This window comes from Oryx dammah, unplaced genomic scaffold (assembly GCF_014754425.2).
Source record: "Oryx dammah isolate SB20612 unplaced genomic scaffold, SCBI_Odam_1.1 HiC_scaffold_1, whole genome shotgun sequence".
Lineage (NCBI taxonomy): Eukaryota > Metazoa > Chordata > Mammalia > Artiodactyla > Bovidae > Oryx > Oryx dammah.
The window spans coordinates 79,338,135-79,365,169 of record NW_024070185.1 but is presented as its reverse complement, the minus strand read 5'-3'; the positions used below and the strand labels follow the sequence as shown (position 1 = coordinate 79,365,169).

At 47.8% G+C, this 27,035-nt stretch overlaps 1 protein-coding gene across 2 annotated transcripts in view; it reads right to left on the bottom strand.

The window, feature by feature from the left end:
• Positions 1-27,035, bottom strand: part of DAPK1 (death associated protein kinase 1) — a 205,461-nt gene that overhangs the window by 8,011 nt on the left and 170,415 nt on the right. For both annotated transcript variants that reach the window (XM_040245074.1, XM_040245069.1), the window contains exons 18-23: positions 25,957-26,034; positions 11,458-11,680; positions 5,278-5,466; positions 2,484-2,681; positions 1,326-1,464; positions 44-164 (exon numbers count right to left, since the gene is read on the bottom strand). In XM_040245074.1, the coding sequence (XP_040101008.1) occupies positions 44-164; positions 1,326-1,464; positions 2,484-2,681; positions 5,278-5,466; positions 11,458-11,680; positions 25,957-26,034 (948 nt within the window). The remainder of the gene's footprint in view (positions 1-43; positions 165-1,325; positions 1,465-2,483; positions 2,682-5,277; positions 5,467-11,457; positions 11,681-25,956; positions 26,035-27,035) is intronic.

The window sequence follows — 27,035 nt, the reverse complement described above, 5'->3', positions numbered from 1 at the left end:
GTCTGGCTGAAGGTTGGGTCCAGCCCTCTCCAGGTATACTCACCGAAACAATCTGGCTCCGTGTTTCTTGCAGGTGATTTCGAAGTACCTTCATGTCCTTAGACCCAGAAGCCCCGGCATCCAGAACAAAGAGCTTATTTGAAATGTGAAGATCGTTCCCAAACCTAAGGGAAGAGCAGTGGCCTCCTGAGAGTGACGCAGTCTCCCCAGCTGTTTCCACAGAGGGCCAGGCTCCTGCCAGGTCCAAAGAGCTGGTGGGGGGCAAGGAAGGGCTGGTGGCCTTGTGGAGACACACCCCCACCTGCTGTTGGCTGGACTTTGTAATGTCACTCTGGTGTGGAGGCCTGGGGACACCACCTGCTCCAGGTGCAGACAGGTGCCCCAGGTTCCACAAAACTAGGCAACACAGCTTCCCTCGACACAGGAAAGGGGAGGCCTAATGAACGCATTTGACCAGGCAGGAGAAGCGATGTTGTGGAAGCTGATGGAGTGAGAACAGACGGATGAGTATGAAAAACACCTTAGATCTAAAGTATTAGTAGATCACCGAAAACTGTAACAAAATTGTTAATTGGCTACACTCCAATACAAAATAAAAAGTTCAAAAAAAAGTATTAGAAGCCCTATTCTTCATATCAGGGAGATAATAGCTAAGTGTGAGTTGATAAACCAAGAATTTAGCTGTAGGTTCAAAAATTTTGGCGGGGATAGACACTAAGTAAAAGTAAATACTTTTACACTGGGATTCTAAGCACATCCATATTCCTAAGTGAAAGAAAAGTTTTCCAAGAATACTTGACATAAAATGCACTCTGATATTTTCTATCATGTTTCTCTTACCTACATTCTACTGCAGGCCTCTGAAATGAAGATTATGATCCACTAGCAGGTTGCAATTTATATTCTAAGAAATACTGACTGATGTCCTCATACACAAAAAAGATACATATGTGAGGTGACTGATACGTTAATTAATGAGATGGAGAGAATCCTTTCACATTGTGTATATATATATTGAATCACCACTTTGTATAGTTTAAATAGCTTACAATTTCACTTGTCAATTATACCTCAGTAAAGCTGAAAAAAAATGCATAATATAGCTAAAGAGAGTTACCTCTGGGCAGTGGTACTCCAAGGCTGCTGATTTTTATCCTGTGCCTTTTACTTCTGTTTAATTTGTTATTAGGTGTATCGGTGGCTTTGGTAACAGTGAAACATACAATAAAAATTTCAGCCAAGCCAAAGAGACCTTTCAGTTCTTTCATTCCTCTCTCTGGGTCACCTGATTTCGGCTGCATTACAAGATACAGCAGCCACCTTACCTGTTCCTGATCTCTTTCAGCAACGAGGTGTCTTTGTCATATCCAAACTCGCCTCCAGCTGAACGAGGAAGGTTCACGATGTCAGCATGGGTGGCCACCAGGACAACTCGGAGTGGGTTCTTCAGCTTGCCGCCAAAGGCTGAGGGCAGAAAGCGAGCCATTTCACACCTGCCCAGGTGTGGAGAGTAAACCTCCACCCTGCCCAGGTGAGGTGGGGTGCTCGGCCTCAGGTCTGGGCTGCCTCGCTAGGTGGACGAGACTGGTACATTTTCCTTGCAGACTTGCAAACCTATGCCTGCTGATCGGAGGGACCTACAAGGTCACTAGAAGGGCTAGGCCTGGCCAGCGATGGAATGAGCCTATTTCCTGGGCCTCAAGGAAGGCTGCTCAGAAGTGGACCAGAAGCGACCACAGAACATGACGCAGCTTCTCAGATCTTCCTCCAAGTAGGCCTTGTTTGGATGGTGAGGGGAGATCTAACCTCTGGCTGGGAGATGCCCTTTCCAAGACCAGAGCCAGCTGCTGAATGCAGCACAGCACAGAAGGCTCAGAAGGGAAACTCCTGCAGTTCACATCAGCAGAGAGCCTCTCGCTCATGGCAGTGTTTGAAATGAAAACATGAGAAAGGAGGGGGCAAAAGTGGAGGTACCCTGAAGGGAATTAGCCCAGTTTACTTTGCTGTTATATGCTTTTCAAGAAAAGAATTGACTGCTGAGTTTTACATTTCACCAGGGAAGGCTGCCTCTTTTTTTTGTATGAAAAGAACAAGTCTGTCCTGCTGTCTTTTCCTCTAGGAATAAGGCTAAGATACTACATTCAGTTAACATGGTTTCCTTCCTTTTACGTGCCCATTAGCTAAAGGCACAGCAGCTGTCAGATGAGGTGTCCCACTTTGAACCTAACAGAAATGACCACAGCTCGGAAATACAGAGAGAAAGTGAGAAATGACTCTTAAGGAACTGTTCAGAACTGAGTCTTTGTGGCAGAAATATGCAGAACAAAATCAACAGCTGAGCCTTAGGAAGCTTCCCGAGTGGAAATCTCCTGATAGGAAGGAGGAATAAGGGTGGCTTGCTGGCCACAAGCTGCTAGATCTGGGTGTGAGTGGGAAGCAAGATGAGGAGGAAGGGCCGTCCGCCCATTGGCGTCGCAGCTCACCTATCGGTTCTTCCACTGGGACAAGAGACTTCAGGAAACTAAGCCAGAAAATCACTTGGTTCAGCTGAATCTCATAGGGCTCTTCTAGACTGAAAACGATGACATGGATGGACGTGGAATCGTTTGCAGCAAAATAGTCATAACAGCAGAAGTAGACAGGATTTCCAGAGAACTCCCACACACTGAAGTCACCAATGCCTACAGAGAAAAAGGAAAAGAAAGATTACGATCGTGAAACGCCACCAAATTTCAATTACAATCTTTCTCAGCACTTTAGGGTTTATGAAGAGGGACATCCACGGCATTCATCTGTTTATTTATGCATCTACTTAAGTACAGATCTACATATGGAATATTTACATATCCCTATATTTTCTCTCTATGTCTGTTTCTATACCCACGCCTTGTATCTATACATCTACAGGTGGCTTAGGTGGTAAAGAATCTGCTTGCCATGCAGGAGAACTTGGTTCAATCCCTGGGTCAGCAAGATCTCCTGGAGAAGGAAACGGCAGCCTACTCTAGTATTCCTGCCTGGAGAATCCCATGGACACAGGAGCCTGGTGGGCTACAGTCCACTGGGTCACAAAGAAGTGGACACGCCTGAGTGACTAACACTACTACTACAATAAACCCACTTGTATCTGTAATCTGCTTTTCCATTTTCCTTAACACTTTCATCATCATATCTGTATCATTCTTATATGTGTATCTCCATCACATCTGCTTGTAACACCCCAGAGTGGTACAAACACACACACACACCCTACACATGTGCGTATGTGCATGCCTGTGAGCATACATGGAAAGGTGTATGTGCACAAATACTCTGTTTTCTACCCCCCCAACACTGGAGCGTTAATTTTGGTTAAATAGTGACTAAATTCACCTTTATGGCTAAGGGAGCAACCTGTTTTGGATGGCCACTGTACACAGCTGTAAGATGCGATAACTGATGAGCGGCTTGGCACATGAAGACTGTAAGAGGAACTGCGAGGAGATGGGGTCTGAGAGGCCAACCACACTGGGGAGGCAGTGGAAGGGTCAGGCTAGGGAGGAAGTGTGTGTGTGTATGTGTGTGTGTGTGTGGTAGGGGTGCAGTGTGGTGTGTGGCTGGTTTTCCTGTAAATGTCATGGGCGAGATTCTGACCTGGAGTTTCTAGGGCACCCAGAACCTCCTCATGATCGTCCAGACACTTGGACACCACCAGATCCCACAAAGTCAGTGCCACCCACCCAATGGCCTCTGGGGAGTCAGGCAGGACCACTTAAGTTATAGGATTTCAGGCTCCTTTTCCCTAATTTTTCCCCTTGGTGTTTACACTGTGCCAGAAATTCTGCAGTCGAGACATTCTGGAAGATCCACAGGGTTTTTCTAGAGCTCAGCACTCCTGGGGAGCATGACCCTCTAAGTCTGGCAGCTAAGACCTCAGTGGGAATAGTATTGGGAACACAGAAATAGGCCTTTTGAGCCTGCGGAGTGCTGGGAGCTAGACACGGGAAGGGGGTAAGACCAGGGGAGGAGGATGGCTGAGGGTGTGGGTGATGGGTACTGAGCACACACGTCTCTCCCTACGCGGTGGGGCCAGCTGTGCTCCCTGAAACTCAGACAACACTCAACTTTTAAGGCAGCAAAATGCATATGAACTTTATTTCCTTAGGGTCCCTGGCCCAGAAGCAGCATCGCCAGGAAACTCCCCAGATGGGCTGACTCAGGCTTAGGGGCCGGGCCGTCTGTGTTTCCAGTGGCTCCAGGGGATGTGTGTATATGCGGGAGTTTAAGAACCGTTGCTTTAGGTAAACACCCTGAGTATACTATTTTCCCCTGGGTTTAGTATATAAAAGGGCTTTCATGAAGATGCCCCCAATTTCTTCTGAGTTCCTCTCCCTAGGACCTTTAATAGACACTAGCTCATAAAATCCTCACAGTTAAGGGAACTCAGCCTCAGAGAAACTGCTCTATCCCTGCTGTGAATGGACTGCGCTTCAGCAAGGTTTGTGTTCCTGCTGGGGGCTCTGGGAGCTCTGGGGAGAGCCAGCACTTGGGTTTCAAATTGGGTATATCAACTGCTAATGGGTCTGTATTTTATGAGGTTAAAAAATGCACTAATTTATTCAACAGACCTAAAAGACTGTTGAGTAAAGTCTTTTTAAAAAATTTACTCAAAGTCTTTGAATTTGAGTCTTTAAATTTATTCCAAAGAGTAAACATACTCTTTACTCAAAAGACTCTTTACTTTTACCCAAAAGACTCTTCACTTTTACTCAAAAGACTCTTGAGAATCTCTTGGACTGCAAGGAGATCAAACCAGTCAATCCTAAAGGAAACCAATCCTGAATATTCACTGGATGCTGAAGCTGAAGCTCCAATACTTCGGCCACTTGATGCAAATAGCCGACTCATTGGAAAAGACCCTCATGCTGGGAAGTACCGAGGGCAGGAGGAGAAGGGGGCTCAGAGGATAAGACAGTTGGATGGCATCACAGACTCAATGGACATGAGTTTAAGCCAAGCTCTGGGAGAAAGTGAAGGACAGGGAAGCCTGGCATGCTGTAGTCCATGGGCTGGGCTGGCAAACAGTTGGACATGGCTGAGCGACTGAACAACAACTCAACAGTCATTTGTTAAGCATTTGGGTTTAGTTTTACTTTGGGGATATTAACCAGCTGTGCCTCAGCCCTGGGTCACTCCTACGCTGGCCCTTTCTCCACACTTCACGCAGCTGTGGCAGATGCTCGCCAGGACAGGTTCCCTGCTGGAAACTCTTTCCGTTTGGGGAAGGGTGAGCCGTACCGTTCAAATAGGCATTCTGGATGTCGATTGCCTTCGTGGACTGGTCATCGGTGGCGTAGTGCGGGTGGTGGGACGGGGCCCCGAACACCTCCAGCACCCCCTTGGTGAGGCCCGGCTCGAACATCATGCTGCGGCTCCTGACGCTCACGTTCTCACAGCCCGGGTACAGGTTGTTGATGCTCACGGACACTGTGGGCCAGAGAACAGGCATGTTAGATCCTGCCCACCCTGACCCTCCCAGCCTCTGCCCTCTGTCTCCCCCTCCCTTCAGGCCAGGGTGTGGGTGTCCCTCGCATATGCTGGGCAGCAATGTTTCCCAGGGACATTGTGCTGGTTCTGTTCGCTCCACCTCTTGTATCCTTTCCTGTGCTGCTCTGTGCATTGAGCGGCCGACCCGACGGACTGCCTCTCCCAGGCTTGCTTGCCATTTGCCTCCAGTTAGGGTCTGCTGATGGGAGGCACTGGAGAAAAAGGTTGATGCCCATTTCCCCTTGCACCACCTGCTGCTTTTCTGATGCCAGTTGTGTCTCTGACTCTAGACTTTCCTGAGCAGCCTCTCCCCTGGAGCTCCAGCTTTCCCAGGATTGTGACTTCTTCCTCTTGCCTTTTCCGCCCCAGGGGTGGTAACTAACCTAGCTTCTGGGTGCTTCACCCTCTCTTTTATGTTCCTGTGAATTGTGTCTGTGACTTGGACCTTTCATTAAATCCCCGCCAGGAGCCTGACTGATGATACAGGTGAGATGAGTATCACTCCGGCACATGAGAATTTAGATAGAATGAAAAATGATCTTAGATGGTAGCAGGCCATAGCGTTAATTAATGCTGAATCACACAGTGAGAAAGCTATTCCTTTAAAAGATCCCCCTGAAAGCTTTTAAATTGCTTTAGCGGCAAGTCTCAGTTTGTGGCATTAAGTCTTTAGCATGTCTTCAATCCTTGCTAATCTCCCCTTTTAATAAGGAGGGATTGGGTAACAGTATATGAGCTTCCCTGGTGGCTCAGATGGTAAAGAAACTGCCTGCAATGCAGGAGACCTGGGTTTGATCTCTGGGTTGGGAAGATCCTCTGGAGAAGGGAATGGCTACCCACTTCAGTATTTTGGTCTGGAGAATTCCATAGACAGAGTAGCTTGACAGACTACAGTCCATGGGGTTGCAGAGAGCCGACATGACTGGGAGACTTTCACTTTCAATAGTATATAGCTAGATTTTCATCACATCACTGTTCACTGTATCTTTTTATTTACTGGTAGCAGTGGTATTGGTTTTCTATTCATGGAAAGGACATTAAGGATTTCATTTTCAAATCTATACATTTTAGTAAATAAAAAGAACCAGTTTTAAAGATGTTATCATGAATAATAATGGTAGAACTTTGTGAGAGATCAGTTGAATAACACAGTTTGGGTCCCCTGGGCCATGGGCAGAGCCCTGTGTGTCCTCAGTTCTGACTGCTTGTTGGCTTGCTTGTCTGTCCAACAGACCTCCAACAGTATGGTGAAGGCTAGGATTGGGTGGGCACATCTGAGGGCTCTGAGAGTGCAGCTGGGAGGGGCTCAGTGAACTAAATCATACTATACAGTTAGTGCCTTTGGTTCAGAATTAATAGTGACAGACACTGCAAGGTCATTACACCTGGGTCACCTGACTTTTAAAACTGGTGATCCAAACACAAAGATAACCCTTGTTGAAAGACCAAACATTTCAGATGGAGGACATAGACAATCGGAATTTTCAAGAGGGTCGGGGGGAGGAGGATAAAATTGGAGCTCAAAGGCTGGGTCAGGTACAAGGGAGGAAGAAGGTGCAATAAGATGGGAAGAATTATTCATTTATATGTTCTCCGCCCCACAATCTTCCCCCAGCCCTGGTATAAAAGGAGGAAACTTGGCAAACAGAAAGGTAAACACCAACACTCTAGGCCAACAAGATAGGCATTTTAGTGTATTTCTTTAGAGATTGTTAGTTCAAGTCTGAGAAAACCCATGTGACTTCCATAAAAATGGGTGTGTCCATTTTCCTGTGCTCTAAAACCTGTGTCTGGGATGGCCACTGTCAGGAATAAGTTTTGTCTTAGTAGCACTGTGGGCTTGCTGAGGGAGAGCAGACCAGATTCAGTAAATGACAGGCATTCCGGCACCTCACTGACAGTTTTTGTTGGGAGGATGAAAATCAGGACATTGTTGTATACGGTATTATTAAAGAACAACTTTACAGGGAAGCAATAAAATCACGAGGGAAAATCGCTTCTCGGCTAAGATCAAGTGTAAATGACGAGGAAACCATTTTTGCTAACCACTGACCTCTAGTGGTAAAAAGTGGAAGGCCCCGATGGAGAAGCCACTTTTGCACCCAGGTCAGAAAAGACTTCACGCAGACACTGCTCTCTGGTAAGCAGGCAACAGCTTCCTGCAGTGCTCTTTCTGGACATTTACTCCTCTGGTGGCACCAGGGGTTTCCTTCCTACCGCAGAATCACTGTTCAACAGCTGTGGCACAAAGGGAGTGTGTGCGGCAGCCACGTGCCGTGAGTGGCTGCACCAAGTCGCCCACGCCATGCTATCCTGTCTCCTGGCTGACGGCTCAGCCTCTAGCTCCAGCACAATGCAAAAGGCAAGTTTCTAAAAGCCCACAACCTTCCTGCCGCCTGAGTGACGTAAATGTGCTCATGCAGGCATCTGTCCCAGTGAAAGGAGGAAGGCCTGACCATTCTAGCAGAAGTCAGGGGTGTTGAGAGCTGGGGTGCAGCTGAGCCTGGCTGCAACGGACCTCCTTCACTGAAGACCATGGTCCAGAACAGCCTTTCCTTATGCTTTACAAAGAAACGCTGCCCCGTCCCTTCTCCTGTATGCAAGGCCCCCAGAGCCTGCCGCCCTCCCCCAGCTGGTTCCCCCCAAGGTGGCCCTCCTGGTGCTTCATATCTGTGCTATGCTCTGTTTTCCTGAGGACCCCCTTCTGTTTTGTGAGGGTCAGAAAGTGACTGTTAGGCTGCCTGGTCTGGGGCTGCAGGGGTCCAGGCTTCATGTTCTGCTGCCTTCTGCCTGCACTCTGCAGCCAGGGGCCTGCTGGCTCTGCAATGGGCAGGGCAGGAGAAGGGCCTGACACAGAGCCTCCTGCAGAAAACACAGCCTCCCAGCTCTTATCAGCCTCAGCAGGACTAGAATTAGCTGCGAGTGACTCGGCCTCAGCAGGACTAGAGTTAGCTGCGAGTGAATCTTGTTACCTCCAGGAACTGTCCATATAGACACTTCAGCCACCCTCAGAGCAGACCAACCGCCTCGGCACGAAGCCGGGTGGGCCTCTTCCATCCTTGCCCAGGCCCTCTGGGAGGCTGCCTGGCCTTGGTCAGACAGATTCGGGATGAACTAGGAGTGACCCTAGCCCAAGGGTCACACACACCAATGCGCTGCTGAAATGTCATTTCTGTCACAGGGAGAAATTTCAGACACAGATGTGGGGAGTCTGCTCCTGAGCTCTCCCTCCTGGAGTTAGGGGGCTGGGTGGGGGCAGGGCAAAATGCAGAGCCTGGGCCCCTCGATATGGTGCTATGCCTCTCACCCCAGCCACTAACTGGCTCCAGGTAGAAACGTGAATCCAGCGTGGCCAGAGCTCCCAATTTTATTTTTTACAAGAAACCAAATAAACATCCAACTTTTTAGGTGAAGTGTCTTGATATGCAAACGCTGAAAGTTAATTCAACTTTTCTCCTTCCCCTTCCTCATACTACACAAAATCCTGCAGCTTACCAGGCTTCTGACCTCTGACCTTACATTCCTGCACCCCAAGTTACTTTTCTCTGTGCTGACTGAAGTCAGGGACACTCATTTGGTCCAGAGCACCCGGCATCCTTGAGAGAATCTTGTGTCACTCAGCCCCATGACTCACGTCTCTCTAAGCCCTGGCTGGAAGATGCAGTGAGATTTGCCGATAATCTAGCCATCCTGAGGGACTTTCCTGGTGGCTCAGATGGTAAAGAATCTGCCTGCAATGCAGAAGACCCGGTTTGATCCCTGGGTGGGGAAGATCCCCTGGAGAAGGAAATGGCAACCCACTCTAGTATTCTTGCCTGGAGAATTCCATGGACAGAGGAGCTTGGAAGGCTACAGTCCATGGGGTTGCAAAGAGCTCGATATGACTGAGCGACAACTCTTTCTTTCACTTTAGCCATCCTGAGCTGTGTTTTATCAAGAGTCTACTTCTAGATTCTTCCGGACATGGGAACTGATCAGAGGAAGAAGAATGGAGATCCGACTTCTGAGAAGTGAGGGTAGAACTTTTCTCCCTCTTGGAGAGCCTGTATGTCCCCTGAAGTGTGCCCATGAGCTGCAGCATAAGTGAAGTGAGAAAGTTATTCAGTCATGTTCAACTCTTTTCGGCCTCACGGACTGTAAAGTCCATGGTATTCACCAGGCCAGAATACTGGAGTAGGTAGCCGTTCCCTTCTCCAGGGGATCTTCCCAACCCAAGAATCGAACCCAGGTCTCCTGCATTGCAGGTAGATTCTTTACCAGCTGAGCCACAAGGGATGCCTCCTGCAGCATAAATTCATATCTAATATGGCTAATGAAAATTCCAGATCATGGATCTGTATAGATCCCACCTTTGTCTCTGCTCTTTGTCTGTTTCTCTCTGCCTCCCTCCCGCTGCACCTCCCAGCCTCAAGTCACTGAGACTGGAGTGACCTTACCCACAGCAGGTGAGAATTGGCGACCCCAGGAACTGCTAGAGAAGCTCACTTTGAACCTTAAGCAAAGGCTGGCAGTGTCCACACACAGAGTCTGAACTTAATGGTTAAATCTGGAAAACTACTGGCTTCTGAGAAGGTATAAACCTATCTTACATCCTGAAATTGAGCAAAATTACAGTGGAAAATGGAAAATGTGAGCCCAAATATGCCCCAGGTCAGATGGAGTTATAAGTATTATTAACAAGCCCTGGCTCAGGAGCCAGACACTTCATGAACTGCCAGCTGTGTGACTCTAGGCAGTGTATCTGACCCCTCAAGGCTTCAGTAAAAGGGTGGCAAAAAAGCCAATAAAGCTGTCATGTGGATTAAATGAGGTGTCAAACGTACCCCATTTTGCCCAGTTCCTGGCACACGGTTAGCGCTCAGTATGCATTAGCAGTATTATAATCATTCTAATTATATGTCCATTTTGGCTGTACTTCTTCCCCTGGTTTCAATCCTATTGCTGTGCTCAGAGCAAAAAAGTTGAAAGGGGCATGAAGATCTCAGTCAATGGTCCCTCACCCTACTAACGCTGCCCAGACCTCTTTCCTCGTGGAGAGAGAAATTACATAGAAATAAAACTCTGAAACACCTGTTTTCATTCTAGGTAACAGAAATGACACCTTTGTATTATGTACAGAAAGTGAATCTGAGGCACAGAGCTTCAGAAATGACATTGTTTAGAAAAGTCTCTGAAGGTCTATATTCCTATTTTTGAAAAACAATTCCCTTACTCTAAAAGTGGGGTGGGGGGCCAGGAAAAACAACATCCCAGACTGTTCAGCTTCCTCTTGGTCATCTCAGGTGTTTCTCCCTGGGAGGGACAGGTCACCCTGCAGTTCTGGGTGTGGGCCCACTGATAACTGTGTCTGTGGGAGGCAGGGGTAGAAGGCAACAGCTGCTTTCCAACCAGGGTCCAGGTGAGCAGATGGACCAATTGAAAAACCATTAAGGAGACTTTCAAAACCACCAACCCACTTCCAGATACGCGTGGATGGGCCTCCCCATGCACCCAGATTTGTTGCTCTGTGTTCTGGCATTCCTGGACGTGCGCACAGCATTCCAAGGAGTGTCTGGGGAGAGGACCCATCCTGGGAACTGATATTCCATCTGTGCAACCTTGAATCTGTGTCAGTCCCAGTTCTTCGTGTCTTCAAGGGCAGAGTCCCTGAGCAGAATATGACACGGTTGTGCTCTTTTGCATGTCTGTGACTGTGGACTGTGAGTTCAGTGAGGCCCTTTACTTGCTAGCATGGGGGCAGGGTGTACTTGCTGCCCAAGAGTGAGGTGGACACAGGGCCAAGAGCCAGGGGGTCCACACCTTGAAGCCACCAAGGCGCCAGGAGTCGGTCAGCCTCGGGCCAACTGCTCAAAACAAAGCCACGCTTCCTCCCAGGCTTTGACTTTGGAAGCACCCAGTAGAGAGACAAGGGCTGGTGGGGTGCATGCATACCTGCTGGCTTGGAGGCCAGGGGTGAGGGTGGGAACCGAGTAGAGTTGGTGGAGGAGAGCCGGGGCCGGCGTCTTCGGAAGAAGCTCCTCAGCAGCCCACACTTGAGAGATTCCACCAGAGTGGTCTTCCCAGACCCCGAGTGGCCGAACAGCTTCAGCTTGATTCTTGGCTGCAGGTTCTGTGTGGGTCGCAGTTGCTGGATGAAGAGTCCTCGGTGTGTGTCCTGAATAGAGATGAAACGGGACCCTTAGTCAGGGAGAAGAGCAGGCCCTGAGCAAAACGCACATGCCGATTCCCACGGTTCAAGAACCCTGCTGCTTGGGACTTCCCTGGGGGTCCAATGGTTAGGACTCCGTGCCCAGGTTCGATCCCTAGTTGGAGGAACTAAGATCCTGCAAGCTGTGCAGTGAGGGCAGAAGATAAAAACATAAAACAGCCCCCAAAACAAACAAACAAAAGACCCCCAATGCATCCTTCTGGTCTGTGAATTTTCTTTGCCTTTAAAAAAAATGGAGGTAAAAGTAACCTTATTATAACATTAGTTTCAAATCAATGTAAATGATTTGATGTTTGTATCTATTGTGAAATTATCATGGTAAGTCTAGTTAACATCCATCACTACCCAGAGTAAAAATATTTTTTGGGGATGCAAATATTTTGTGATGTGAATATTAAAGATCTATTCTCATCAACTTTCGAATGTGCTGTAGAGTATTATTAACTCTAGTCAACAGCTGTGCATTATAGCCCCAAAGTTTATTTAATTTCTAACTGGAAGTCTGTACTCCGGGAGGTCTTCAATTTCTACTCACGTGGTAGATACCTCTTGTTCTGTCCCCAGGACATTAAAATTTTTTTTTAATGTAAAACAGACATAACATAGGCTCCCCAGGTAGCACTAGGGGGTAAACAACCTGCTGCCAAGGCAGGAGACGTAAGATGCAGGTCTGAACCCTGGGTAGGGAAGATCCCTTGGAGAAGGGCATGGCAACCCACTCCAGTACTCTTGCCTGGAGAATCCCAGGGGCTACAGTCCACAGGGTCACAAAGAGTCGGACACAACTGATGCGAGACATAACATACAATTCCCCATTTTAACCATTTTAAACCAGACCTTTCAGCGGCTTTTACTACATGTACAACTATCACTGCTATTTGGTCCCAAAGCGCTTTCACCTGCGCCACAAGGAAACTCTGTACCTATTGGTGGTTACTTCCCAGCCTCCCTCTGCCCTGCCACTAGCAACCACCAATGTGCTCTGTCTTAATGGATTTGCCCACTTCCATTGCACTTTGACGCACGATGAACTAGGTAAAACAATTTCCACGCTGGCCAGGGCACCTGCCCCTTCTGTGTGGAAGAGATCTGCTCCTTGATGACATTCTGGAGGTACAAGATGATAAGAAAAAGGGTGTCCCAAGGTACAAAGTTAAATGCTGAGGAAGGGCCTGCAGGACGTGATAACATTTCTGCCGTCACAGGGAGAAGCAGAAGTCTCCCCAGCCCTGGACGATGCACAGATTCATCAACAAACACTCGCGGAGGACCTCCTGTGTGCTAGAACAGGAAGGTCTATACCAGCCCCAGATCCGCAGCTTTGAGGAGAGACAGACACGCGAACAACGTGCCATCAAATATAACATGGGTGCTTTTGAAGAGGTGGTGCTGGCGAGGAGCTCCGTGCACTCGGAGAACCCACCTCAGGGGCCACATCGCTGGTCATGCCACCCTAGCTCCATCCTGGCCCCACGCACCCTCTTGGCTCTCAGTTCCCAGCGGTGTAATAACAGCCTCTGGCTTGCAGCCCGAGGACGAGTCCTTCTCCCCTACCCACGATGACTCCCTGTGCTTTAGCCTGTTAACTCCTTGCACCCGAGGAGACCTATCTTGCTGTGACCTCTCCCAGAAGTTTCCTCACGGGCAGGCTCCAGCCCACACCTGGTTCTCCATCGTGACCCCCTGGACTGGAGGGCAATCATGTGATACTCTTCTCCTCAAAAACACGCCAACCTGAGGGCAGGACGGTATCCCCAGCACCTGGATCACCGAGGATGGCCAAGAAAGCGGTGCTACATAAATAAGGTACTCAGCGTGACCCGGGCAGGAGTGCTTCAGAGCTAAGGGTCTGCCTTTGCCCTTCAGTGAGATCTCAGGCCTGGCTGGGCCCCTGCTTCCAGACCTAAATCCTAGGAGGTGCTGATTTAGAGCTCATTTCCTCCTCCGGAGCCATTGTTACATTTTCCACCACCAACGCAGGATGGGAGCCCTAGGGCAGACTCATGCCCTAGTAACAGGCTCACAACTCTCCCGCGTTCCTTCCTCCGCTTCCTCCTGGTAAACTCTGACCCGTCTTTCTCGACAAGGGGAACACCGCCCAGGGGCTGGCATTTTGAAAATGGATGCTGGCAGTTTTAGTTCCCAGTGCTGGGGGATGCTGCTGGCTGGCGGTGGGTAGGTGGGTGCTGGGCTCTTGACATGTACACACAATGTTCTGAATGGGATGAATTCTCCCGAGTCTGCTTGACTTCTGAGTGTCTGCTGAGCATTTCTATACGAGAAAGACCTTGTTTGTGATCACCTGAACTTAGGACTTAACTGCATTTTAATATGACCCAGAGGGTTCTGAGAGGGTATGGTTTAATACATACTGACTTTCCCAACAGTGCAACAATTGTATATGTTGGGGGAATCATACACACATCCTTTCCTGCTTAATCTTTCAGAAGCTCTGATCCCCACTTCTAAAACGTCAGCCTGTTGCTGCTGTTTTGAGTTGCTGTCCCTCCAACATCCCTGGCATCTGTAGGTGTTGCATTTGGTGATTCTGCGGATGGGCCCAAGCGTCTCTCAAGTTCACAATGTCTCCTCATCGCCTGTGCTCTGCAATTATATACTAAAACACCTTCTATTATACCACATATATATTACTTTGATGTCTTTGTTACATTACAGTTAGGGCATTCTGTTGATCTTTTAAAATTAACCTCAGTAGGTACACTGTTACCTTTGAGTTTTATTTCAGGAGAGTAATGACGGCATCATAAAATGTACATTATAAAGCAGGGGTCCCCAACCCCCCACCAGTCCTTGGTCTGTTAGGACCCAGGAAGCACAGCAAGAGGTGAGCAGCAAAGCTTCAGCCACCGCTCCCCAGGGCTCGAATTACTGCCCGAACCACTCCCCTATCCAAAAGGCTGGGGACAACTGTTAGAAAGTATTGGTTCTCCTAGGAGTTGGAAACCACAGTTCGGACAGTGATCTGTAGAACATGAGGTTGTCCTTGTTGGGTTTCTTCTTTTAACCTCAAACCTCAGCAGGTACTGAGACAAAACGCAGCACTGGGTGGAAAGGGCTGGAGTATCTTGCCAGCATTTCCCCTGAATTATGAGCCAAGTCAGCACAGGAGTTGAAAAGCTCTATTCTGAGGCAGTTACTCATTGGGGTGCTGCTGATCAGGCAAGAAGAAATAGGGCGGGGGCTTCTCCCTGATGCCATTTACTGTGGCAGATGAGCCCATGACCCCTGAAGACAATCTACCACCTTCCATTATAATTTAATCTTCAAACTAGCCCTTCTACCTTCAAGTTGTGGGTGCTGCATGCTAAGTTGCTTCAGTCGTGTTGACTCTTTGCGACCCCATGAACTGTAGCCCCCAGGCTCCTCTGTCCATGGGATTCTCCAGGCAAGAATACTGGAGTGGGTTGCCGTGCCCTCCTCCAGGGGATCTTCCCAACCCAGGGATCGAACCCATGTGTCTTATGTCTCTGGCGCTGGCAGGGGGTGCTTTGACACAAGTGCCACCCACTGCACAGTGAGTGTCTGAATTGGGAGCGGCTTCCTCCTTTAGGAGTATCTCATGAATAAATAAAAAAGTTCTCCACCTAGTCCATGACACATGGCTAACTAACACGGATAGATTCTTTGCGTGAAGCCAGGATGTGCTTCTCCTGAGATGGGGCAAAGGCAGAAAACCTGCTTCTGGCTTTAGTCCCATCACTGCCTCTGGGGGCATTACCCATTGCATTGCTCTAGTCTGTCTGTTCCATGTCCTCTGATCCTGACACTCTGAGGCTGGGCTAACACATCTGTCCTGTGTGAAGGAGTGAGGGCACCTCTGTTCCCTCACACGAGTCCCGCAGGTCTGGGCCCAAGCCTGAGCAGGCTGCGGTAACCCTCGGACACAGGTGTTAGCCCACTGCTTCCAGCAGCTGCTCTGAACCAACGTGGGCTTGTCCCACGCCACTGAGAGAGGGTGTGTCTCAGCCTTGCTCAGTGCTGCCTGGGCTGAGCCCCCTCTGCTCCTTCCAGTTCCACTCAGGGCAGTGGTGGGCTAGCAGTGGCTGGTGGTCTGTCTGCCTGCTCCCCAAGTCAGCCCCAGAAATGGAGGAAAGAGGGAAGAGGGGCTGGTGACGGTGGGCTATGTCGGCCTGGTTAGTCCAGGATGAACAAGAATCCTGCCAGGTCAAGTTTAGAGGAAATCCCTCACCCTTGATATCTGAGCAAACTCTTCATGCCCAACCTTGATATCTGAGCACCTGCCCTGCCTTCAGCAATAATCCTGATGAGTATTATAATCTTTAAAACTTCCTATGTTTGCTGCCTCAACATCCCCACAGAGGATGTCAGCGCCAGCCCAGGTACACCAATGTGTAAGTGGGCTCAGACACAGGTTCCCCTTCTGACCCTCCCACTGTGACCCCTGACATTCAAATGCCCCAGTGACATGCCCTGCACCTTTCCTTGTGTACCCACCCTGACCCCACTAAAGCACTTGCCCCAGGGGCTCTCTGCTTCCCCCTGCTTAACTGAGTCTGAGCTCCGTGACCCAACCCTAATCCCTGTCTCTCTGGGACCAATGATATAAACAACTGCATGTCCCCCGAGCCTCCCTTCCATCTCCTCTTGTGGCCTCAGCTGGCTGACCATCTCATGAAAGAATCCAAGGCATGGGTTTCTAGCAAGAAACCTCTTAGCCTTCAGGTTTTGTCTTAGTGATTTTCCATCCATGAACCCCACCCAATTCCTTGGTTATAAATCCACGCTTGTCCTTGTTGAAGTTGAGGTTGAGCTGATCTCTTTCCTCTGCTCCGCACCCACTGCAGTACCCCCAAATAGTCAATCCTACTGTCTTCAACAAGGGTCCTGAACTATTCTTTCATGAATACCCCTAGGAGTTGCGACAGATGCATTTCCTGTCTGCAGCAGTAACTTCCAGGTTTGTATCTTCCAGCTTACACTGTGCTTTCACTCACATTCCTTGTTAAATCTCAACCTTTGTGGTTAATGTGGTCTCTCTCCCTTTCAGATGTGGAAACCAAGGCTCAGAGAGGTCAAGGCCCTTTCTTGACCAAGGCGAAGACATAACTAGGTTTCCTTTCTACCACTGCTGTCACTGAAAGGGAGGTGATGGGTTTCTAGAAGGGGAGTGGGGAGTGGGGAGCAGGGAGGAGTATACAAGGATTTACAAAGTTGAAAACAGAAACTCAAAGCTGGGTTGTGCTTCAGTTATTAGTCCTAGGACTATGAATATCCAACAAGGGCCATTTCCAGTTCGTTTTACTAAGAAAACACGTTCCAGTTAGTGCAGAGTCCTGATTTAAAGTAAGGCTTATAAGTCATTGCTATGGAAAGGGTCAGTGGGGGGGTGGTCAGTGCACCCCGCCTCCCCACTCTGGATTTGCACAGACAAAGGGCACACTCGGGCACCTCATTTTTCCTAAGCAAATGAGTTGGACTGCTGGCCTGTGTTAACAGGCTCCATGTCCTTGGGGAGCCCCAGGGGAGCATCTTTGTTTTTTTTTAAAGAAATACAGATTTTAATCAGAAATACAGATTGAACCTTCTTCTGCAGGGACTGTGTCCATGTCAGAATCCATCACTAGCTCTCATGCTGTTTCCCAACTATAACAATCCTCAAGAAATCTTGTTTTGTCCAAGAAAATACTGCTTCATGGGACTGACAGCTGAGGTTTTATAGTGTCCTCGATTCTGAGACGATCATACAAACACATACACATTCTCACCTTTCAAGTGGGGATGAATGGCAAGGCAGGTGAGAAAAACATTTCGATGGCCAAAGAAAGGGGTCTAGGGGTTGCAAGCCATGCCACATTCCTGCTCTCTGCCCAGGACCTTCACACATCTCCCTGCCCTCCCTTTCCCTGCAGTCAGGACCTGCTGGCCTGGACTGGGAGGGACTCTCACCCTTTACTTTGCTCTTGGGAAGATGGGCTGGGAAACTGCTTAAAGGCAAGGACAAGCAGAATATACTCGAGTCTTCAGTCCAAGGAAATCTAACCTTGTCCTCAAGGAGGGCCCCTCCCCACTGGTGTTCACTAAGAACCGTGAAGAATCTGAACACAGAATTTGAGACAGCCCTCTGGGACAGAGGTGTGGTACTGGAGAAGACTCTTAAGAGTCCCTTGGACAGCAACCAGTCAGCCCTAAAGGAAATCAATCCTGAATATTCATTGGAAGGACCGATACTGAAGCTTCAGTATTTTGGCCACCTAATGTGAAGAGCCAACTCATTAGAAAAGACCCTGATGTTGGGAAAGATTCAAGGCAGGAGGAAAAGGGGGTGACAGAGGATGAGATGGTTGGATGGCATCATCGACTCAATGGACATGAGTTTGAGGAAACTCCAGGAGACAGTGAAGGATAGGGAAGCCTGGTGTGCTGCAGTCCATGGGGTCACAAAGAGTCGCAAAGACACTGAGTGACTGAACAACTCTGCAACAAGAAGTTTCTGACACCTCTCTTTTCTCCTAGTGGGTGGTGCACTTCCACTTTTCACCATTAGATGTCGCAGCAGGGACGAGTGGCGAGCTCAGATTAGCGTCTGTCCCCAAGAAGGCAGCTTCCAGCAGCCTTAATATGTATGCTCTGCCATGCACACTCTGGTTTTGATGCAGAGCCGGGGCAGAGAGAGGTACAGTGTGCTCCTGGTTAGCTCGAGAAGGTGGGAGAATGCTGATTTCTTTGGAGGCAGAGTGTGGTCTATATTTAACAGAAGCTCCAAGATGCTCCAGTACCCAGTCCGGTCAGGCCCTCACTGGCTGGGCCAGGGCAGAGTGCGCAGGGACACTGCCCAGAAGAGAGGAGGGTCAAGACTTTTGGGTTCCCTAAGTCTTGACTCCTGCCTCAAAATATTCTCGTGTGTCCCGTCCCCTTCGCCCCCACAGGCTGGTGGATGTGGCTGGGACGTGGCAAGGCCTCAGGTGCAGGCTGGGAAGATGGGAGGGGGAGTAGCAGGGACCTTGAGGAACCAGAACCCTAAACCAGAACTCAGGCTTCCAGGTGGTCACAAAGGTGCATTTGTGTAATGGGAGGCCAGAATTTCCCCGTTAGCTTTAACCACATACTTCAAATATTTACACAGGAAAGCGAACTCTCATTTGTATTCCTGTCCCAAGTTCACAAAGTAACTGAGCCTGAACAGTACCAGTTCAAGCAGCCGTCCCATCTAGCCTGGCTGCCAAGACCACCTTCTATCTGGTTTCTGGGTGTGAGCAGTCAGAGGGAAATCCCAAGGCAGGAGGAGAAGGGGTTGACAGAGGACGAGATGGTTGTATGGCATCACCGACTCAATGGACGTGAGTTTGAGCAAACTCTGGGAGATGGCGAAGGACAGGGAAGCCTGGCGTGCTGCAGTCCATGGGGTTGCAAAGAATCGGACATGACTGAGCGACTGAACAACTTACTTAACACACTTGGGCCAGTACCCGATCGCCTTTCCAGGCCAGGCCTATCTTTCTACTCACCTCAGGCACCATCCTCTGCCCCAACAATCACACTCAAACTCTGCTGCTACCCCCATAGCTCCCTCCTTTTTGATCTATTTCTAATTACTTTCTCAGGCCCGTTTCACTCACTGCTCCCTCTGTCTTCTCCTAGCCCTTCCTCTGGCTGGTTCCTGTAAAGAACCTAGTGGTCTCTGTTGTGACTGCCATATATGGATCTAGAAACCAGCCACAGACAGGAGTAAACAGAAGGGTGTAGCTCTGTTCCAATAAAACTTTATTTATAAAAGCAGTTGAGGGGCCGGTTTTGCCTCTATGGTCCTTGTTTGCCACCCCCTGACCTATCTCACATTTTCTTGTTTGTTTATTGACTGGTCTTGCCTCTTTCCTTCACTTGGTCTCTCATAGTTCTTTCCTATGGTAGACACTGTGATTATCTTTTAAATGAGCATTATTTGGTAACTGCATTGCTTTTTGAAGCCCTGGTGAACCCTGGTGTGAAATGAAAACATCTCCTGCCATATTAATAAACAAGAACTGTCATAGCCATCAGCGATTTCTGGCCTCCAAATGTGAATGAAAGTGCAGACGCTGCCACCCCCAAGGGTGACTGCTGAGGAGCTGGGGGAATGCAAGAAGCAAGGTGAACGAGGGAACAGGGTTGGCCCCAGACAGCAGAGATGCATTTGAAAGGAAAGAACTCAGTGAGCCCAGAGGCTTGCATCTCCCCATACATAGAATGCCAAATTCCTTAACTTGATACCCAATCTTTGATGTTCAAAATGCTCCCTTGTTACAAAATTGTACATAGCCTGACTTCCCGTCCTGCCTCTTTGGAGCAGTTTTCTCAGAGCTACTGAGATGCTGTCTCCCTGGCTCAGACTCCTAAATATTCCTACCAAATAAAATAACTCTACTTTGCATTCTGACTATATTTTTTTAGTTGACACGGGCTTCTAGTTTCCTTTCTTCCAGCACCTTCTATCCCCTGGCAATTCAGCTTTCACTTTCTCATTGGCAAAAGTGACTAAACAGCCAGACTGATGGGAGATCGAGAGCCATCTCCCATCTGGGAAAGACAGATAAGAGAATTGGAGAGGTGACGTGGCCCTCTGCACGTGGCAGGATGCAATTAGACCCACAGGATGGGAGCAGCAACTCTTAATTATGCAAATGCAGTTTACTTGTGGTGAATTCTAAATTTTGGGCAAGCTCCCAACTTTGTCCTATTTTTTCACACTATTCCTGGGCATCTTTCTTCATCATCTAGTCTCAGACTTAGGAAAAGCAACTACTTTTAAAATCAGTTTACAGAAAAGCTGATTAGAAGGACAATCAAACAAAATAAAAATAAGCTGACTCCTCAACCCCCTTAAAACTAGTGTTTTAAAATCAGGAAAGAATAGACCTTGATATGATAGTAAAAATGGATGCCAGTACAAAGTCTAAGCGCAACCCCCCACCCTGTCTGTTATAACAAGCTCCCCTTTTTCTAGGAGGAGAACTGGTTTGGCTAAGAGACCATAGAGTTCTTGAGCAGGTTTGGAGGGCTGAAGGGGGCTTTGTTTAGCAGTGGGGGTGAACACAGAGGACAGAAGAGGGTTGCAGCTCCTTATAAAAAAGTGATACCTACCATGCATGGTGGAGCTAAGGGGGCCTCCAGAGGCCCCTAAAGCAATGGTGTGCTGGGAAACCAGCTCATTGCAGGGGATGGAGGCAGAGCAGGCTGGGGTTTTGGGTAAAAGGTGAAGCTGACCAGTGTTTGCTGATTCCTGTGGTGTAAATACCACTACCACAGCTGATTTCAGCCCCGAATGTGATGGTACAGAACACGCAGTTGGGGAGAGACGTGTATGGTGGGCCCTCCCAGACATTACCATGGGCTCCCGCATGCCACCACCCCACCATCTCCTCTTGAACTGCGTCAGAGAGGAAGGTGTGCTGCGTTCTTCCTTCCCTCACAAGCCCCAGCTCAGCTGCCCTCTTCCCTACCTGCCCGGATGCGGATGCGCTGGCTGCAGGTCTCACCTCCCACGGTCAGCCCCCTGCGTTAGGGATGTCATCTCCTCTCACTCTCCTCCAGCCCACCCTCTGCTGCCCCATGCAGCTCAACAAGATGACTTTGGTTCTGTTTTCAGAAAAGAAAGCTCCATGGCTTACCCCCAACAGATAGTTTAAGAACACGTTCCTAGGCTTGACAACTGATGAGGGGTGAAAACACAAGGAGCATTTCTGTCGCTAATCTGGCCCTGAGAAACCAAATGGCAGAGCAAGGCAACTTATGGCCACCCCCCACTGCTGTCCCGGACACAGACTTCACCCAGTGACTGCGCTTAGGATGCACGTGGGGTGGGTGAGCGGAGGGTGGCACCACGCCCAGGGGTGTCAGGAAAGGTACAGAGGCAGTTTTTTGGTTTCCACAGTGAATGTGAGAGGGGATGCTTGACATTAGATCCTTGGGGGTCCTTGCATCCTGCAAGGACAGGAAGTTCCACTCACCCCCAAATTCTGACAGCTCCCTGGTAAGAAACACTGCAACCTGGAACAGAAAATGATACTGAAAGGAATGGTGAGAAAATGCCCCTCAGTGTGAATTACCTTCTTCCGTTCCCCTCACCCACTTTACAGGGTTGTGGGCAGTCTCTTCCTGCAGATGACCCATTGCAGGTTACCACTGCCAACAAATAGCCTTTCTTGGCTTTCTCTGCAGGTAGAGCCGGCTCCTTAAGGCAACCGCCCACGAGTCCTCTGTGATGCATTCTCCAGGGACACACTGGGACATCATGATCATTTTCAAGAACCAGGTTCCAATACTGGGTGTCCTGAAATCCCAAGCAGTTATTTATTTTGGGATTTACTTCTTTTTTTTTTTTTTTTTTAAAGATAGTGGATGGTTAGAAATGTTTGGCAGTCAACTCCTCCCTTTCTGGCTAATGGGAAAGCTGAGGTCTAGAGTCATTTGAAGGCATGACTAAAGCAAATGATTACGTGGATCTTGAACATGAAGTTGGGGAGACTCTGCTGAAGGGCACAGGGCTCTGCATTACCTCGAGGGAAGTGACCCATGTCTGACACCAAGCAGGTGACCCCACCAGAGGGAAGGACCATCCTGGGCTGTTGGAGAATTGACTCTGAAGAAGTCCTGAGCCTCTGATCGAGCCCCGAAAGCAGGCATTTCTGTTTTGGTCTGGGTCTCCGCTCTGTAATTAGCATGTTGCTTAACCTCGTGGAGACCGGGATTCCTGCGGGAACATCCGCAACTCAGGGATGTAAAATTACAGGGCTGCCACAACACTGAGCATCAATGGTTGCTGTTACTAAAAACGACTCTCAAATGTACCCTGTCACAGCTGCCATTGCTGACACCCTAACATCTGCTCCTGAGGGCTGGGTCACAAGAGGGGGCCCCCACGGGAACCTCCATAGTTCCCCTGGACCTGGAGGGTGGTCTGCAGGATGCGAGCTAGGATGCCGACTGTGGCAAACACATGGTGCTCAGGGTGTGCAGGCACTACTCTAAGGATGTCGTTTACACCACCCGCCTGACCCTTACCACCATCCTGTGAGTAGCACTGTACTAACTCCATTTAAAAAACAGGGAAACTGAGGCCCAGCCTGTTAAGCAGATTGGTAGTTCACCCAGCATGAAGGTGTGGCAGAGTGGGGATTCCTGAGTCTGTGCTCTCAGCCTTTACCCTATATTTTGCTTCTCAAAGCAAAGACAAGAGGGGAATCTCACAGTAGATTCTGGGCTCCAAGAGGGATGAGGTACTATATTCACAGGAATCGTAATGACTTTCTTCATCTCCTTACAAAAATCACAGGATAATGGTAAAAGACTAAATGCTGTAATATTCCTTCTCCTTCCTCTCTTGAAAAAATCTAGACATCAAAAAGCAAAAGTACAAATTAATGGAAGGAAAAAAAAAAAAAAAGGAAAAGCCCCAAACTGGGACTGTGCAAGAACCCATGCCACACCGAATTCAAAATTCCAGTCTGGAGACAGCTACCCTTCCTTGAGCTGCATGCAGCTTCACTGACTATTTATATTCCTAATTATAAAAGTGGTTGAAGCACAGCAAGAAATACAGGAATCAGATAACGGGAGAAAGTGCTTTGAGCCCTACCCATCCAATCCACCCAACCTTGGCTATCTTGTAGAGTGCTCTCCTTCCTGTCTGTTTAAATGGCATTTGTCTGTTTTTTTCTGACCTGCTGGATGGACATCTGGGCTTGTATCTAGCATAGCAATGTTTTTAAATAAAAGTATCTTCCTAAGGGGTAAATGGGCACTAAAACAAAGCACAGTCCAAGGAAAAGCCTTGTCCCTTGGCCAGAAGAGGGTGTTTCCTGGGGTGACCATTAGAGCATGGAAGATCATGGCTTGCAGCTGATTTTTGCTTTAAGATGAACAGGCTGCACCTTTCCCTGAAGCACTGCTATGTAACGAGCGTTTCTGAATTGATGAACCGCACTCCAAGGCAAGAAAGTATGAGGCAACAGTACTGTCCAGAGTGCTACACTTGTTGAGAGGGGCTGCCTGTGCACCAACTGAGCCCACAAAACACCCGTAAGGACGACGCTGGGCTCACAGCAGAACAATGGCACCAGTGGCAGGTTAAAATCCTGCTTTGTGGAATTTGGGAAACCTAAGAATACCTGATTCATCATGTTTATATACCTGCTAAGGTGTTGAGCCTAATAAAATGTTTCTTCCTAATAGTGGACCATACTAGAGGTATTAACTGTAAAAATGTGTACTCACTCAAACTGTGGAAAGGCCAGATTTGCACTGGTTTCTTTCCACTATGAATGAATATTATAATGGGGAATCAATTTAGAACAGCCCTTATTACGGGACTTCCCTTGTGGTCCATTGGCTAAGACTCCGTGCTCCCAATGCAAGGAGCCTGGGTTTGATACCTGGTCGGGGAACTGGATCCCACATGCTGCAACTAAAACCCGATGCAGCCAAATAGATAAATATTAAAAAACAAACAAGCAAAAGATACTGTTTCCATTTAAAAAAAAAACAAAACAGCCTTTAAAGTGTGATAATCTGTCTATAAACATAGAATTCTATATTCAAATGCAGGGCTCCCTACAATAAAATCCAGCAAATGTCAGAGGTTGCAAACTGGTGGCCTCTGAGTCAATCTGGCCTGAAGTTGTATTTCATTTGGCTGAATATCACTTCAAATAAAGTGAATTTTAAGATGAGGAGATTTTATGTGAAAGTTCTTTGTTGATTTGCTGACAGACTCATAGGTTCCTGCACCCCTCCCCACTCTTGTTTTGCCTGTAAACAAAAAGTTTTCCCTTGCTTCTTTGCTAGTCCAGGTTCTCCCTCACAGTGAGGTAGTCTGTAGTGGTACAGAGTGGGAGAACATGAAGTCCAGAGTTAATTTAAGTTTTTCCTGTAAGAACTTGTGAATAAGGTGGGATCTCTTTCCAGAAATACTAGATTAAAGGGGAGATTGAATCCCAGCAGTGGCCTGGGGGATCTCAGTGTTTATCCGTTCACAGACTCCAAACCACAAAGGTGTGAAAGTCCATTATCTTCCCCAGGCCACTCCAAGCACTGAAATCATTCCAACCTCGCCATGTGTCCCCTTGCCCTTCCCCTGTAACCAGGACCAGGGGACCACTATATCAATTCAAACTTTTAGTAGCTGTGAAAGTTAAGACATTGCTATCCCTCCCCCAGGCACTTTTCAATTTATATGGCAGGATCTTTTAGGATACCCTGGGCTTATTTGAAATAATACTTTTTCATGAACACTTAAATTAACTATTTAAAAAATTTCTATAACATTTGTCCTTTTTTAAAAAAAATTATTACATGATTATTTTAGGAAGTTTGGAAAAAACAGTTATATTTAAAGAAGAGACTGTCAATTAAGAAAGCAAACCCAAAGACACCACTGTTAACATTTTCTATGTATTTTAAAAAACATAGCTGGAATTATAATGTGCACATAATTCATCTTCTGCTTTGCAGCCTAGGAACATCCTAAACATTAAATTCCTAAACATTAAATGTCCTGACTAAAACCTCTTCAAGAACATTTTAAAGGCCAAAATCCATTCCATTTTATAGCGGTATGACAGTTTATCAGACATTATTGTTGGTCATCCAACATTTCCAATTTTTATTGCCAATTTTTATAAATAACACTGCAACAAACATCTTCATGCATACAACTTTGTTTTTTTAAGTGCATTTCTTTCGTTTCTTTAGGATAGAGTCACAGACAGAGAATCCCTAACTTGAAGGGTGTGACTGTTTTGAAGTCTCTCAGCACACACTGCTGTGATGTGGGTTGACAAGGCATACCTGCATTTATTTATTTTGTCATGTCTTCTTAAACCTTACAGCCATGATGTTTGATAAACTGGAGCACATGTGATATTTTGGAGCTCGAAACATTAAGAAACAAAGAAGCAGGGTCAGCTTTTTCATTTCCCCTCTACTTCACAGGGGGCAGGTATTATAGACAGGGTGAGAGGAGGAAAATCAGGCACAGTGACTGCAAAAAGAGGCCAGTGATTTCCAAGTCCTAACACAGAATAAGAAACCAGAGAGGTAGCCGACACGTTTATGCAAATCGATAAGCAAACCACAGCCCAGGACAGGTGCCTTTTGGTACCACCTGTGTGTTCAACAGATTGTTTGTTCATTCTCAGTGTTTATAAGGGACAAGACAGAATTTTTCACATAAAAAGCACAGAGCATTTCAGAGCACAATTTCTCACCTTTCGGAGTCTTGTGAGGAGGCCTGCTACGTGTTCATGCTGTTCCGATTTCGCAAGATCTTCTGCTGTCTTTCCATCCTGTTGGAGAGAAAAGATTAGTTTTTTCCTTCACTGCAGAGAACTGTGTGTTCCACACACCAACATCACCTTCTGAGACAGAAACAGTGTAACAGGCATCAGAAGCAAATAAGGTGGCGAAAGACCCTGTCCTGAATTATTTCCTTTTCTGTGGAATCCTGATTTCACTGATTGTCCAGGAAAAGGAAGATAAGTAAATCAGAAAAAAAACATGCATTGGTGCTTTGAGGTCCAAAGGCAAGATGTCTCAGGCCCACAGGCTTTAATCAAACCGGGCACCTCATTAGCAGGCAGATTACTCTGCATCCTGAACCTCCCTCCAATTAGGCCAACGATAAAGACTGTCATTAGCTGCCAAATTCTAGTTAGTGGAAGCTAACGTCTTAGAATCCTTCCAGGGACAAACCTCAGCACTCATATCAAGCTAGTTACGGGTAATTACTGTGCATTTCAAAGAAAAGGCTGAGTTTTATAGACAATTTGGATCTGAAGATCTTCAGTGAAACATAAAAGGTGGAAATAAGGGTCCGCGGCACTTCAGTGTTTGCTTTTTAATTAGAGAATTTTCACAGAGCTGCAGTTTCATACTGAGCAAATTTGTTTCCCGGCTGTGAACATGCCTGATGATGGCTAACATTTTTCGAGCGCCTCCTCACAGTCTCAGCACGTTGAGCGTAGTAACCTCAGAGGTGCTCCCGGGTGGTGGGAACGCTAGTTGTTCACCCATCACAGAGGAGGGATGAGAGACTGAGGGACTGCTCTGCTGCACCTTAGTAATCATTACAAATTTAAAAGTAGAAAAGAGGAGAAGCAATTTCCAAAGAAATAAAAGCAATATTTCTTAAATGAGAAGCCTAAGCAGCCTTTGACCCATCTGTCAGTGTTTACTAGGGACAGTTCAAGTACCATTCCTGAGGAAGCTGGAGGATGCCTGGATCTGATTGACAGCACACCTGCCAATCTCACAGCCCAGGTCACAATCCCAGCCATCACTACACCTC